Here is a 15,198-nt window from a genome sequence, read left to right as displayed (position 1 = left end):
TTGATTTCGCTGAATCGAACCATGGGAATTCCTCTTATGGCTTTCCTCTGTCTTTTTTTGACTTTATTCATCAGTGTCGCATTCTAGCGAGCATCTCGATCAGTGTGTTTCTATTTTCATTAGATGTTCTTTACTTTGCTTTTCATTCCATGCCATTGATTTTTAGCGGCTACAGACAGAATGAGAAGCGACAAAACCAAGTGGACTGTTCGATATACGTGGGAAAAAAGCTGGAGTTAGGTGTTTTTTTACTGGGTTTGTTTTCCATCCACTACCATGTTTTCAGCATTGCATCATACTCGCTGGTGTTTTATACAACCCATCCTTTCGGTTCCTGAGATTTTTTTTGAACCTTTCCTCTCGCTCAAAGACCTGTACAATACTTTGTGTTCTAGGAGGAAGCTTTAGATGCAGATTCATGGTTTCGGTGAGGATGAAGATACTTATTTTAATAAATACAAGCTAGCTGTGGCCTGTTGATGGTTACGGTTTTTCCCTTCTGAGAAAAAAATTTCTTCCTTTTCGCGACGTGAAAAATGAATATCTCCTTTGAATAAATAAACTTAAAGCATAATGTAAGGTCACATACCCTGCTAGACCAAGATGTCCCCGGCCCGATACCTTATCTTAGGCTTGTTACATCCACACGACATCAAGATAGATAGCTAGAGCCCAAGATAGAAATGCCAGTGGCGCCGTGCATGCACACGACTTGATCCCACCTTCGTCGTCGGCGTACGTACATGTACATAATTTGTATCGTGCCGTGTCCCGGCATTAGACAGTTGGAATATTTGAGCCACGGCTAGCTTTTTTTCCCTTTCCATATTGTCACGGATCACACTTTTAGTATGCGCCTAGCAATCAAAAATCACCCATACTGACAGCGGGAACCCGGTTTTTCTGCATTGCCGGGACTTGTATGCCCCTCTTTAAGGTGCGCTACACATGGATCCTCCTTAACCCCACAGATGCAACTAACATGCATGCCAGAAAAGACTGGTGGGTCTCTAAGTACTTAGTAGTTTACCGAGGGCGATGTCTCTTTTTTTTTGTTGCATCTGATTCTTGGGTATTTCCGGGGCTTTTGGCGACCCACGACGGCCACAGAAGCCTAGTAAAACAAAAACTAGGTCGATACCTTTTTTTTCCTAGGTCCTTGCACAAGATTAAAAAGTCTTGGACAATTGTTGGAAGCTCGGGGAGTGGAAGCACGTAAAAAAAAGGAAATTGGCATTTTGTGCAACAGTGCGGGGTATTTAACAGGGAAGAATGTTATATAAGTTCAAGTTAACTTATCTTAGATCTTTTATTTTCTCTCCCAGGATTAACCCTTCTGTCGGATTTTTTTCGAGTTTTCTTCTAGCTGTACTTTCACTTCCGTCCTTTTGATCTATATCTTTTTGTACCTGACGGCCGGGTGGCTTTAAGAATCTGGGGTAATTAGAGTTTTTTTTGTCCAATCTACGTACAATATCGCGATACTGTTATCTCGGACGTACCTTGAGCACCGATCCTGGCCGCTTTTCTTTCTTAACAAAAAAAAAAGGTTCGGCTGAAAAAAGTTGGGACATTTTGTTGGAAAAAGATGGCGCCCAACGCAAAATTTGAGATTTCGTTCGCGCCGGCGACGGGGAGGGACCTTTCGTTCAGGGAGAAGGTTGGAGTTCTGGTTATGGCTGCGAAGTTAGGTCTGTTTATTTAAGATCCTTCATAGAACCTTTCCCTTTCTTTCTAGTAATCGTATCCCTTTTTTATTTATAAAAAGCCAACTAATTATAATTGAGATATTTATTTGTGTTTTTAGTCACGGCACTACCGTTCCTTGTTATCAGGGCGTTCTTCGGCGGGAAGTCAAAGTCTGGAAAATCGTGGATTTATGAGTTACGAAGTAGATTATTGTATTTCGCACTGTCGAGGCTTCATCCTAGGCAGATTAAGTAAGTCTTATATAAAAACACGAACTGAATCGGGTTCGACATTACTTAAGGGCGTATATATATATATATCTATAAACTAACAATATAAATAAATAGCCTTATAAACCCGCCATCAGCAATCAGGATCAAAGCCGTCTCGAAAGAATTAAAAGTACCCGTAACTTTCGATGAAGTAGAAGGTGGTGGGAAGGTTCATTGGTGGGGGGAAAGGAAAGGAAGAAAGGTTTTCTTTCATATCCATGGTAATTATATAAACGTTTTCCACTTGCTATTGATTTGGGGATAGGGTACTAATTCTTGATTTTTTTTTAAAGGCGGTGGATATAATCTTGGAATTGGGTTGCATCATTTGTTATGGCTGCATAGGACACAGGAGCTGCTTAAGTCGAGGGGTGTAGAAGCTGACTTCGCGATATTGGAGTATAGTATGTATAGTTTGTATCCGGTAATATTGGAGGCTGGAAAAACTGACGAAAAGATATAAAGGTTTGACTCCTACTGCACGATATCCTACTCAAATGATTCAATCGGTCGAGGGATTGAGACTCTTGATTGAAAAGTATAATTATGATCCTGCAAACGTAAGTAAAACCCACAAATGATAAGAAGTATAACAGAAATCGCTAAAACAAGCATATAAAAAAATAGATAATCATATCCGGAGACTCAGCAGGAGGGGCTCTCGTCCTCTCCATAGCTTCACACATCCTTCACCCCCACCCATCCGGGGCCATCAAACCCCTAAATCTTCCCGAATCCTCTCCAAAACTCGGCGGTCTAATCGCCATGTCACCTTGGACATCCTTCGCAACAGAATACAACTCCATGCAAAATCCAACAGGGAAAGATGTTGTCTTCCCCTATTTTGTCAAAATCTGGTCAAGATGGCTAGTCGACCGTCCCGACGAACCAAGACACCAAAGTCTTCCACCTCTTGCTGATACGGATAAGAAATACACTTGGGATGAGTATAATCAAGCCGGTCAGGCGGATCCATCTTGGTGGACCGGATTCCCCGTGAAGAAGTCGATTGTGTTGATTGGAGAGGATGAGACTTTGAGGGATTCGATTGTGGATTTTGGGGATAAGTTTAGAGAAGGGGTTGAGAAGGGCCAAGGGGTGGTGGATATTGTGCTTTGTGAGGGAGAGATTCATACGGAATGTTTGTATGATACTCCGGTGGCTAAGGTGCAGAAGGTTCCTGGGAAGATGGCTGAGGCGATTTGGTCGTTTTCTGAGGATGTTTTGAAGGATAATGTTGAGTAAAATTTAGAATTGAATTTAGGAAGGATTGAATCAAAGGATTCCTGAGATATTGAATAGATCTGGATTGACAAGATCACTCTCAATAGGGAGACTTAATCGTTGTTCCGGTCCAGGGTGGTCTAATATTTGGGGAGGATCCGGTCGAGGCTTTCCCATCCAATGGTGGTCAATCCAATCCAGTATGGTGCTTTGTTTGTACTCTATAGCAGCAGCACGTGCTTCGTCTCGTGAATCGATGTCAACGTGAAGCAGGAGAGCCAAAAAGTCTAGTCTGCCAAGTTTGACGGCAAGCTGGACGACAGAAACGGAAAAACTTGGACTGTTTTTTTTCCTCCATTCCAGCCATTCCTCTGCTGTGCAAGACTTACCATCGATATAACCTTTCGATTCATTTCTTGATGGCACAAATGCGCCGTATTCAATAAGACACCTTGCGGTGTTCATATCGCCATGCTGGATAGCATGATGCAACAGAGTATGCTCGTATACCAATTCCAATCCATTGTTTCTATCCTGCCCTTGGTCAAATAACAACGGGGAATATCTAGACCATAGCACTCGAGGATTTGCACCATTCTCCAAAAGTACCCCTAAGCACTCAAAGTTTCCTTTACTTACCATGTAATGTAGTGGCGATAGCCTAGAAGGGGGTTGCTCTTGTTGAAGCTGGATAAGGGCTTCTGGACCGCCAAACGAAAATGTTGCACGTAGAAGCTCCGGTTCTGCAACAACGACAAGAAGCTGGAGAGTATTGAGCATCTGTAGGCGGCCCCAAGGACGCTTTAACTGCTTCAGTTGCCCCCCTGCTAAGTCCAAGGACATAATTTTCTGACGAAGATCATTATGAGTATCCGATACAACTGAAAGGGTACTAGAACGGAGTCCCGAAGATTTTAGAAGAGCGATGAAGGCCTCAATCCGCTGTTTTCTATCGATCTCCTTGGGAGGTGATTTGATCCAGCTAACCAATTCCAAACAAATTGGGTCGACGTCGTCATTCTCGATAACCATACCGGTCACGACCACGGGCGGGGGAATCCTAACCCAGCGACGTGTCCATGTCTCGACGAGGAAATCTATATTTGATTCCGTCAATGCTTTGTCAAAGCCTGCGTCAAGGTTTACAAGACCCCATCCACTCTTGGTGGTAATCCGCGCTCCTAATTGGAGTAAATGCTCCAGAAACTTCCTTCTATCCGCACAACATTCCGAGCTCTGAATATTGACAAGGATGTCGAGGGGGGTTTTTTCGTTGCTATCTAGAGCATTGACATCAACCCCAAGCCGTAGAATTAGGTGCGCTGTGTCCCACCAACCGGGTTTACCAATTAGGCTGTGGAGTACCAAGTCTGACGAGATATCCAACCTTTCTCGGATATCCAAAGGTATACGCAATGATAAATCTGCACCATTTTTGATAAGCCATTCGCACCATTCCGCTCGACCCTTCCAAGTAGTTTTGTCTGTTGGAGGTTTTCCAGGCGTGAAAGAATTACACAAGCTGCATTCTGTCCCCTGGTACAAATCCCCTCTTTCATCATAACGGGCCACCATAACCCAAAGCGCAGATGTGAGCAACGTTATAACACTTTCCTTACTATTGTAAGCTCTGCAATGAATTAGTAAGAACTCCCTTAGATAGGTATTTTGCAACTGATACGCAATGTGGAAGAGACAACTGCTGTCAAAGCTTTGTTGACCGGTGCTGATGGCCGAACTATCATCCCCGATTTCCTGTAAAGCCATCGTCACCACAACATTGAAATCTCCCATCCAGAGTCTATCCCAGATGAAACCCCCTCCATCAAAGTCATCCCAAACACTTTCTCCCACCCCATCATACGCCCTCCCACTTAGACTTGAATGTGGGAGAAGAGCCTGAAAGATTTCAACGTCGTTTCGAAGAATAGCTTGAAGCATGATGAAATGAAGATTCTTGCGGAAACCAAGATCAAGGCGCACCGAAAGATCCATTTTACCCTGAATTTGAAGGACGCTTTTTTCGTATATATTTTTATACGCTCGATCCAAAATATCTGGAGGGAGGGAGGGCAGTAACGTCTTCAGTATGCTGACCTCAATGAGCATGTACTTTATAGCCAAGTGAAGTAAAATGGCCGCGTCCTCAGCCGTTCGAGCATTCATCTTATATTTTACTATAAGATTCGATATAAAAATTACCGCATCCGGAATTTTATTCTCATTACCCAGGCCCCGTGGTACATTGTCTAGAGCCATGCCACGGTTGTAGGTCTGCACAGGGAAAAATATGTGTATACCAGATCCCGATTCCCAGACATTGAACGAGGAGCCAGCTAGACAGCTGAATATCTTGTACCATGCCGCATTAGTATCAGATCGAGCCTGATTTCTGTAAATAAGGTCGGTGAGTTCTTCATCTTGCCTCCACACGAGTATGGGCAAAATATTTTCTGCTGCCATCTTGATCGATAGGATATCCAGCGAAAGCAGTGCTTTTAGAGATGGCCTGTATCCGAGTTTCGTGATGTTATCGAGAAGATCGTTGACTTGCTTGAAATGGAAAAGATTGTTCGAAAGTCGGTAAAGAAGAACTCTGAGAAACTTGAAATAGCCGCTATTGGCGACTCCACTAATTTCTTTACCGTTACCATATCTTTGTTTAATGTGTTTCTCGCAGATCTGGAGAAGATGCTTTTCTGAGGTCATGATTGGAAGCTGCTGGAGAAGTTGTATTGGGATTTTTTGACATAGAGCTTGTGATGACGGGGTATATGCCTCTATTCGGCCAAACGAGAAGGGTTTAGTCAAATCATGGTCTATTATTCATAGCCTTAATTAGTGTCCTTTTTTAAACGGGAGTATAAATTATAGTAGATTTACATATAGGGCATGGCATAAGACTTACTTGATCGCTGATATCGAAAAAGGGCTTGTTGCCCGATCGAAAAGTTCCGATCAATCTCCTTCTTCACCGCTGATGGTTTGATCGTGTAGAGGCCGTTTATCCTAACGGCAACATCTTTCTGCAATTCCTGGCAAGCACAGAAGTACGGTGCTAACCTAGTCCACTCTTCAACTGTTACTTTCTTCTTAAAATCGGCACGATTAACGTAGCCACGATATTGGATAGTCCTACGAGGAGAAAGGTTATGGTTGGAATTATTTTGCGAGGTCTAACAAAAAGTTATTCGGTTGAATGGAAAGACTTACGTCGCACCCATCTCAAACATGATTTCCATTACCTCGTGGAGTTTTTCTAGGTTGTAGCCACGGGATATATAGAGGTACTTTATTGCTTCATCGAAATCAGCCAATTTTTTGATACGTTTGGCTCTGCGAGTTTGAACCTGCGGTTGAGCTTCTGCGACATATTCTATAAATTGATCTGAGGCTGCTGGCTTCTGAGTACGAGCTGGTCTTCTTTTGCTGATATTGCCGTGGATGACAACGGAAGATGACATGATGATGTGTAGCTGTGGCTGACAGGGCACGCACACTTGTCAGATAAGGTTGATGTAGATTAAGTAGTACCGGCACGTATGTAGTATTCAGATTGACAGTATAAAGTATGAGCTTTTTGATAGCCTCCGGGTCGTATCTGAAGTGGAAGGATGCTATAAAGTAGCGTTTTAAGGCGCTTTGTATGGTGGGTTTCGGTCCACCTGTAGACTGTCGCCTGGTAGATATACTGTTATAAGTCTACTTGTTAAATTTCCTGGAAATTGGAGACTCCTTCGCGAGGAAAAAGTATACGGATAGTCTCGTACTCGCGGGGGAAGAGTCGATCTATAGTATCGTGGGATATAAAGTATATGCAGCAGATGAGAAGTCCAAGCTGACTACCAGAGTAGATACCGGTCCTGGCATGAGGTTTTCAAATCGCAAATGAAAAAAATACTATGTATGCTCGAGACCTCAAAGATTTAGGTAGAATTTGGTCTGGCAAGTGCAAAAAAGACGGATCTTAGATCGTAGAGGTTATAGAAGAAGCCGAATATTATGTCGATAGCATATTGCATATGAAGAATGAAAATAATCGAACCCAAAGGGCGAAGAAGGCTTAAGGCAGGGAGTTTATCTCTACATTCTGAGCTGGCGAGGCCGAGCATCTCCTCAACCATCCTCATGTTCCCTTCTACCAACCCTCCTCCGCCCATTTTCTGTTAAATGACTATGCAAGGCGGGTCAGTTAAAATCCAGCTCTGACGCCGCATATGCAGTGTTAGGCATAAAACTTGGAAAGGTGAACCGAAGGGAAACTGAGCCAATCATCATCTCGAGTTCCGCGTAGGTTAAGTTTACCCGATTATGGTGTGTGCGAAACATTATTTGGGCGAAATGATGATCGATGATGAGATTCTTCATATCGAGTATGATCCTTCAGAGTTAGGGACCATGCAGACACATCGACAGGCACGGTACGGAAATATTCGTCTAGGATTGGTTGATGGATTGATTGGTATTTATTTATTTGGAGGCTACGGATACGTAGCTGATAGAAGTCATTAGCTCATTAATTAAGTAGATATACAGATTCGTTATCAAGGAAAAATCCGCCACCAGAGAGTGTGTGTATGCAGCGCCGAGTAACCGCGCCGAATAGAACCAGAAACCCGAAGTCATCTTGCTGGGACATAAAGCAAGCGACACCAACAAAGGAGAACTAGGATCGAAAATGAAACAGAAAAGAAAAAGGAAAAATTGTGTCAAGGAATGACTAGGTATAATTGTTGAAAGCTTTCTTCAAACCTCCCACCATCACCCTCACCTCCCGTTCCTAACAACGCCATCACTACTACTCGGTAATACGTCTTCAAAACATAGATCCCAGTCATCAACCTCCTTAAACTTCTGCCTGATATCAGCTACCTCTTTCTTCTCCTTCTTGCTCAGCTCGACATTCGCAGCAACAGCTAACTTGGAAACCGCAGATAATAGGTTACCACGACTCCGTCCCGGTGCAGGGGTATCGTTTTCCTTATTCGATACCTCCGAGTCCTGGCGTCGAGGCTTTCCATATGTCTTCTTAGGCCGTAGAGCAGCTTCTGGCTCTGCAGATACTGCCCTGGCTTTTCCTTTCCCGCCTCGGGTCGCTCTCCTGGGCGGAGAGGCAGGTGTAGGTGGTGCTGCCCCTACAGATGACGAACGGGCCGAAGTGTCCACGTAGATCTCCCGGCCGAGTTCATCATCAGAGAGGATATCCATTCCAGCTCCAAACATTGGTTTGGGTGGAGCATCGATGGCTTGGAGTTCATCGTCATCGAGAATATCTTTTGTGACGTCACCAAGCGCAGCTCGGGACTTTGCAGGTGCTTTGCCTTTGTCTCTGACAGGCTCCTTGGTCACTTTGGATTTTGTTTTTGTTTTTAGTATTGCTTTTGGCTTGGCCCTCCGTCTGGGTAATAAGGATTGTAATGCTTTTGTTGAAGGGTGTCTAGGCTCTTGTTCTTGTTCCTGTTCTTGGAGCAAACTTTCGCCGATAGGTCTCTTTCTTCGTGGGCGAGAAGGAATGATCTCTTCAGGAGCTGGTTCGTTTTCATCTGTCTCTTCCTCTTCCTCTTCTGGTTCGGAGTCTGAATCTTCTAGTATTTGTAAAACACCGAATGTCTTTGGCGCTGGAGACCTCTCGGGACTGGAAGAGTAGTTGAAGGTAATGGTTTCATCAGGGTTTCGTACTCTCTTTCCCTTATCTGCTATGGTGTCCCCCATAACGTTCAACAAGCCCGGTACTCCATCTGAGAAGCCAGTTGGTACTCTTTCCTGACTTAACCTCCGCTTCTTAATTCCACTACTCTTCGAGGGGGTATCCGGCATAGCATTCTCGTCTCCATCACTATCCTCAGCGGCTATAAGACTCGCTGCGAAGTCCTCTTCAAAGGCAGTCCTCGAATTTCTCTTCTTCCCTCTGATGATGTTGGTAGGTGTCGATGTGGCAAGGATATTCTCAACCTGAAATTGTGGCCCGGGAGACGGAGTCCTCGAGACTTCAATGTTGATTGTAGGTCCGATCTTCCGTGCCGAGGCAGCATAGTTTGCCCTTGTGATTGTGTTCTCCGAAACATGCGATGGTGTACCCGATGATTCGGTGATAGTGTTGGAGAGAGGTTGTGTTGATGGAATGACATCAACATCAGATGTTAGCGAAAGGACGGAGGCGGATTTTGTGATATTGCTGATTCTGGTACGACGGGTTAAAGGTGGAGATGATGGGATGGTAAAGGTTGGAGCGGGGGAGTCGACATGGACGAGCTTAGAGGCAGCTGTCTCTCGCTCGCTACGACGTGAAGCCGCTGTACGGCGAGGTGGACGAGGCATTGTATTGTATTGTTTCTTTTCTCCTTTACTTAATGACGAAGAATAGCTATGAGTAAAAATAAAAGCTGAAGGTCTGATTAAGTAAGTTGATCGAGATAGGAGGCTGTAGATGGTACTTTTTGGTACTTTTGGTAGCGAGGGACCGGATGTACTGGATTTGGTATGGTGATTGATTGATGGTTGTGGATGAGTGAAGTGGGCTGGAAAGGAAAGGGAAGCGGAGATTCTGGTTCGGCTGCGAGGCTTTGGCACTTAACGCGTCCCACGTCAGGTTTGTTTTGCATTGAACAACCCAAACGGGCAAAAGTTGATGTATGATTGCCTAAACCGGAATCCAACATTTTTTGGCCACCCGCAACTCAAAGCGCTTACCAGAAGCCGGCCACATACTAAATTACACGTGCATACCAGCCAGCACCATGCAACGTTCACAAACGTTGACAATGCGATCTAAATACCATGCTTCGTGATGTTAGTGCTAATATGGACTTATTGCCGATATTTACTGTTTATGGAACAGTATGAGATAACCTGATTTTTTTTTAGGCAAAGTACGTGGAGAGAGCTAAATGTGGTAATCGTGCACTTGCAATACTTGTAAACAACGTAGGCCGGGCTGACATCGATAAGATAGATCTATAGATCTTCTACCCCACGTTTACGATCGTCTGACTTCAAATAGCCTACTACTCTAACGGTCCAGCAGATGTTATCCTCAGTACTTTTATTTAGAAGTCTATATTTCCCTCTCTATCTTTAATTCCCTCAATCGAAAAAAAAAAAAAGGATGAATATCTCAATCTCACGATCTATCACACATCTCCTACAAATCGACCATTCAAAGCTTCTAACCATGCAAGTCCTCGCAAGCCACCCTCCGAATCCCCGGAGTGGTCTAGAAATGTCCATACCAACGATAGGCCCAACAACAGATAACGCCCAAGACCTGAGCGCCAAAACCCTCGATGAAATGCGAAGGAGATTCCTAACAGAATGTCAAATCATATCATCAATAACAACTGCATCTGCCCTGCAGCTGAAATACGAAGCTCTTCAAGAATTATTCCACCTAAACCTCAACAGCCGGTCTCTGGATACCTACCACCCTGCCACAAACGATTTACTTGATAATCTAGCACTTCTACTCGATAAAGGAAGATTTGAGGATTCGGTAGCAGTAGCACTCACAGCTTATACAGGAAAGAGTATCAGGTTGGTTATACAACTGGGTCAATCAAGTCTGAACGAGAAATGCCGTCGTCGGGATCCGGTGGAAGTTATACGACATGTGGAGAGGATATTCTACTTCATTCACCTCTATCACGATTGTAGTCCCGGAGGAAGATATTATCGAAATGATATTCTAGACCCTAGGAAAGATATCTGGATCGACTTCGCATCCTACCAACTAGAACAATCTTTTGAAAAACTACACGGACGGTTTCTTCATCTCCAGATTTTCTGTCAAGAAGCTAGGAGCTTCACGCTTCCTTTTCGGGTATCAATCACAAAATCTTCAGATATTGACGACGCATATCATATACCCCCAGTCGATGTAGAATGCCCCCATGTACTGGCCCAGTTATATGGAGAGTACCTAAACAGCTTAAACTTCTACGGACGATCAATATCTCCTCCGAGAAAATCTATGATGAGACTAACACCCGATAATTTCGGAAAGTGGTCAACTGTATTTACATGGTACTTCGGAAAAATAGAGAACAGTCTTCATGGATTCGACAAAAGCAAGGTGGATTTTAAAGAGGTGGCTAAGAGACTAACCACCCTCGCAGGGTTAGTTTCAAATTCTCAACTATTTCGCGATTGGTTCAGCATCATTTCCAGAGGTATTGCGAAGAAACGTGCCAGACGCAAGTACGAAGCTGCAGTTGGGAGGACAAAGGTACCGAATTTTAGTCGGCCGCTTGGTCCGAAGTATGGCCATGAAAGGGAACCCGGCGTTCCAGATTCCCCGCCAGAGCGGTCAATTACAAAGGCCTTACAGCTGTCACTTGTTCCAAAGGGGCTACGCAAGATATTCGTGGAATTGAAAGCGAGGAAAGAGGAGCTCGAAGCTTTGAGGGCCAGGTTGGAACAAGAATTGCCTTTACCCCAACTGGGAGAAAACTCTCCTGGTTCCGAAGACCCAGAAGATTACAGCGATATTGAAGGCGATGCTGATCAGGAGTTTTCTATGATTCAAGACATCGCTAGACCAGGAATGGTTGAAAACATTACCTTTAAGAGGGTGAGTCTAATAGCCCAGACTCTATTCCTCACAAAAGAAGTTCTGCAAAGCAGACACCTCCACCGGTACATGAAAGGTAAAAACCCCGAAATCACCGTCCTCCCCTCCATCAAAAATGCAGAAACAACAGAACTCGAATGTGAAAATCTCACAAGAACAAGTTCTTGGTTACTCCCGCAACATTACGGCCCTGGAAACCAAACCCGGGAAGTCACGGTCAAAAACTTCATTTCCTCAATGAAAGAATCACTAGCATCCAGACCAGCAAAGGCACGACAATTAACCCGCATGGTAAAAGATACTCCAGAACACCCAAGAATATTCGTCCCTCAACATCCCGAACTTTCTTTATTAAGTTATCTCGCAAAGCAGAATAACGCCGGTGACTATCCGTACCCGTACATTGGCCTAGCAAAGCCGCCATGCCTAGTATGTGGGATGGTCCTCCTCGGATCGAAAAGTTATAGTGCTATGGGCGCGAATCCAGACAGTCCGTGTAGCTGCCTTACGAGAGTCCCAAAAGATCTTCCGGCTTTGGCGCAAGGCCTTATTTATAGTTCTATTGATAGACTTGCAGGGAAGGTATCGCGGAGTTTTAATCAAGAACGGATTATTGCTAGCTATAGGGGCTAGATGTAGTCTCTTAGTGTAGAATGAGTCAATACGGAGGCCAATTTGGCGGGATTGTGATTAAAAGCTACTTTTGCGGATATTTTCTTGTATAGTTGTAATATATAATTTAAACTTCTTCCTACTTGTAACTTATAAATCCAATATTGTCCAAAGTAAATAAATAAATAATTAAAGACGATCAATCGGCCCGTTACTTAGTATTTGTTTGTGCAGGGAGGTTCTTGAATTTCATAGAGGAAGGATATATTGATTGGGGCTTAATTAAATGCACACATATTTCCTAATCTGTCTCTTTAGAATATATCTTAGTCCAAGACTGCTTCAAGGGTTATATGCCTCTCCTTGTCATCAAAACAAAACTGAGGGGTTGCATGTACTCCAAACCTAATCATCGAGTCCAAGATCCTTCTTAACCATGGCTCGGCACAAAGGATGATACCACGACTCTCTCGCCCTGAAAGTCTTCACTGCCAACTCCTTATCGCACGCAGCCAGGCTTCTATATGTCGGCCTGCAGTACTTCATTCTTCCGATACCCTGCACCCACTTCGCTGCTGGCTCGTAATATTTCTCATATTTAGCCTTCAAAGCCACGCTATAGAATCTAAATACCACTTCCATGTTTCCGCTGTTATCGAAGCCGTATGTCTTTGCCAAGAGATCGACGTCCTTCGTGCTGAACGGATCATACGAGGTCAATTTATCCAAGAAAACGACCTTCTGGTTGGCGGTCCATCCGTCCATGTCGTTCGGTGTGGGTTCAAATCCCAGCAAATCCTTATTCTTCCACTTCTTTGCCAGCTCGTAGCAAATATCTACCATGCTGGTGTCGAAATCTGGCTTCTCTGGAAGCCCGGGGGAGTAATATTCCTTATCCCAATCGACCTTTGTCGTTAGGGCCTTATGGGCCTCGGGATCGTTTTCGAAGAAAGCAAGGAGTGTCTCCTTGAATACATTACTTGTCAAACTCTTGCCCCTGAATGTCTTGAAATAGTGTGGGATGAATTTATCCCACTTCTCACGGCCGACGAGTTTGTCCAGCTTCCTTAGGAAAGTGAAGCCTTTCTCATAGGGTATAGAGCTAAAGGAATCATCTGGATCTTGGTCGACGAGGTTAGGAACGAGTTTTGTGAATTCGTGATCTGGGCCATATTCGTTCACTGATTCTTCAAGGGATTTCCAGCCGATGATGGAGGAAAAGTCGAAGAACTTCTCGCCGTGGATGGCAGCGCCGATACGGCGTTCTAGGTAAACCGTCCAGCCTTCGTTAAGCCAGAAGTCCTGGAATGTAGCGTTTGTGACAAGGTTTCCCTACAGAACAAAAACATATTAGATTATGATCCTCATGTTCATGGTTGGAGAAGGATGAAAATAACATACGCTCCAGCTGTGTGCCAACTCATGGGCAATAACGTCGATATTTTCCTTATCTCCGCTGATAATACTTGGTGTAGCATATGTGAACACTGGATTCTCCATACCACCGAACGGGAAACTTGGTGGTAGAATCAAGACGTTATATGTACCCCAAGCATATTCACTATCCGTAATATCCTCGGCAATAGAGATGAACTTCTCGACTTCTCCGTCCAGCTCGGCTTTGAGGGTCACAAGCTCTTCGGCGGCCCCCCATACCCAACTTCGTGGACCAACCCTTGTTCCAGCGATATCTCCAGAAGCCAAAGCAAAGAGATAAGAAGGGATTGGAACCTTTTGTTCGTATCCATAGAGCAGAGACCCAGACTTCTTATCAAACGATCCAACAGTCGTTGGCAGACCCGAGCACAGTACTGGCAAAGGGGACCTGACGGAGAACTCGTATGTAGACTTAGCAGCCGGAGTATCTGCACATGGGAAGATTGTACGAGCGTAAGTTGGTTCGCATTGCGAGAATACGTAAGGGAATTTGCCATTTGTAGTTTGTTCAGGCGTGAGCCATTGAAGGGCGGCAGATTTGACGGTGGTCGCGAAGTTAATCTATTGATACGAATCCATTAGTATCTAAGACCGTAATTCTTTAATGAATTTTAGATAAGAAAAATAAAAGAAAGATCGATTTATCAATACCTTCGCGGTCACTTTACTTTGATAGTCTACTCCATTGACCAAGGAGATTTTTAATTGCCTGCCATAGTTGCCCTTCTTTGCCTCTTCCCCAAGACTCCAGCCCTTCAATCCAGGTCCACTGAGGATCTCCACGCCCTGTACTTCGACATCTCTGGTATCTAGCAAGATCTCATCACAATTACCTTGCTGTCTGCACTCGAACTGAGTGGTGATATCGCCCAAAAATCTCTTCTTCTCGAAATCGATGGTTATCGAAACCTTATTATGCAAGGGGTAGAATATCAAGTAATTCGATTGTGTATTTGGGTCATGCGACCCGGGAGATTTGACGAGCATCTTTGGTTCTGCGAGAGTGGTGAATCTGGCGGTATCGGCAGCGGTCAGGCTGATGGGCGGGGTGATGGCGGTGTTTATATCCATTTTCGCAGGGCGGCGATAACGGGATTGGGCAGGTGTTGGAAGCTGGCGGGTATTGACGGCGACCCCACGGAAGGACGATGTTAACGATCTCGTTTGAAGCAGCTGCAGCTGGCTTGTTCGAACGGGTTTGGAGAATCCAGATCGGAGGACGAGGGATTTTATAAACCGCATGCCCTGAGGCCAATCCTATAAATATATATTTCCCCGAGAATAGATCAGATCGATTTTGGCTGTATATAGTATACTTATATATATAATCTCGGTGGTTGTGAAGTGAAGGTATGTACTAAGTAAGGGACGAGACGGTCGACAGCCGACTGCATATGT

At 44.4% G+C, this 15,198-nt stretch overlaps 5 protein-coding genes across 5 annotated transcripts; 2 read left to right on the top strand and 3 right to left on the bottom strand.

The window, feature by feature from the left end:
- Nucleotides 1-1,588: 1,588 nt before the first annotated feature.
- AOL_s00043g428 (uncharacterized protein) lies at nucleotides 1,589-3,206 on the top strand (the record flags this gene model as incomplete). Its single annotated transcript, XM_011120914.1, has 6 exons — nucleotides 1,589-1,691; nucleotides 1,808-1,940; nucleotides 2,037-2,182; nucleotides 2,255-2,365; nucleotides 2,427-2,521; nucleotides 2,589-3,206. 6 exons carry the CDS (start codon nucleotides 1,589-1,591, stop codon nucleotides 3,204-3,206), a joined length of 1,206 nt encoding a protein of 401 aa, XP_011119216.1.
- A 30-nt stretch (nucleotides 3,207-3,236) lies between these two features.
- AOL_s00043g427 (uncharacterized protein) lies at nucleotides 3,237-6,649 on the bottom strand (the record flags this gene model as incomplete). Its single annotated transcript, XM_011120913.1, has 3 exons — nucleotides 3,237-6,004; nucleotides 6,094-6,320; nucleotides 6,399-6,649. 3 exons carry the CDS (start codon nucleotides 6,647-6,649, stop codon nucleotides 3,237-3,239), a joined length of 3,246 nt encoding a protein of 1,081 aa, XP_011119215.1.
- A 1,303-nt stretch (nucleotides 6,650-7,952) lies between these two features.
- On the bottom strand, nucleotides 7,953-9,503 carry AOL_s00043g426 (uncharacterized protein; the record flags this gene model as incomplete). Its single annotated transcript, XM_011120912.1, has 1 exon — nucleotides 7,953-9,503. One exon carries the CDS (start codon nucleotides 9,501-9,503, stop codon nucleotides 7,953-7,955), a length of 1,551 nt encoding a protein of 516 aa, XP_011119214.1.
- A 787-nt stretch (nucleotides 9,504-10,290) lies between these two features.
- AOL_s00043g425 (uncharacterized protein) lies at nucleotides 10,291-12,384 on the top strand (the record flags this gene model as incomplete). Its single annotated transcript, XM_011120911.1, has 1 exon — nucleotides 10,291-12,384. The coding sequence occupies one exon, from the start codon at nucleotides 10,291-10,293 to the stop codon at nucleotides 12,382-12,384; it is 2,094 nt and encodes a 697-aa protein (XP_011119213.1).
- Nucleotides 12,385-12,768: 384 nt separating this feature from the next.
- Nucleotides 12,769-15,042, bottom strand: AOL_s00043g424 (uncharacterized protein; the record flags this gene model as incomplete). Its single annotated transcript, XM_011120910.1, has 3 exons — nucleotides 12,769-13,695; nucleotides 13,765-14,361; nucleotides 14,452-15,042. The coding sequence occupies 3 exons, from the start codon at nucleotides 15,040-15,042 to the stop codon at nucleotides 12,769-12,771; spliced, it is 2,115 nt and encodes a 704-aa protein (XP_011119212.1).
- Nucleotides 15,043-15,198: the final 156 nt, after the last annotated feature.

This window comes from Orbilia oligospora, assembly GCF_000225545.1.
Source record: "Orbilia oligospora ATCC 24927 unplaced genomic scaffold scaffold00043, whole genome shotgun sequence".
Lineage (NCBI taxonomy): Eukaryota > Fungi > Ascomycota > Orbiliomycetes > Orbiliales > Orbiliaceae > Orbilia > Orbilia oligospora.
This window is presented reverse-complemented; position numbering and strand designations above follow the sequence as displayed.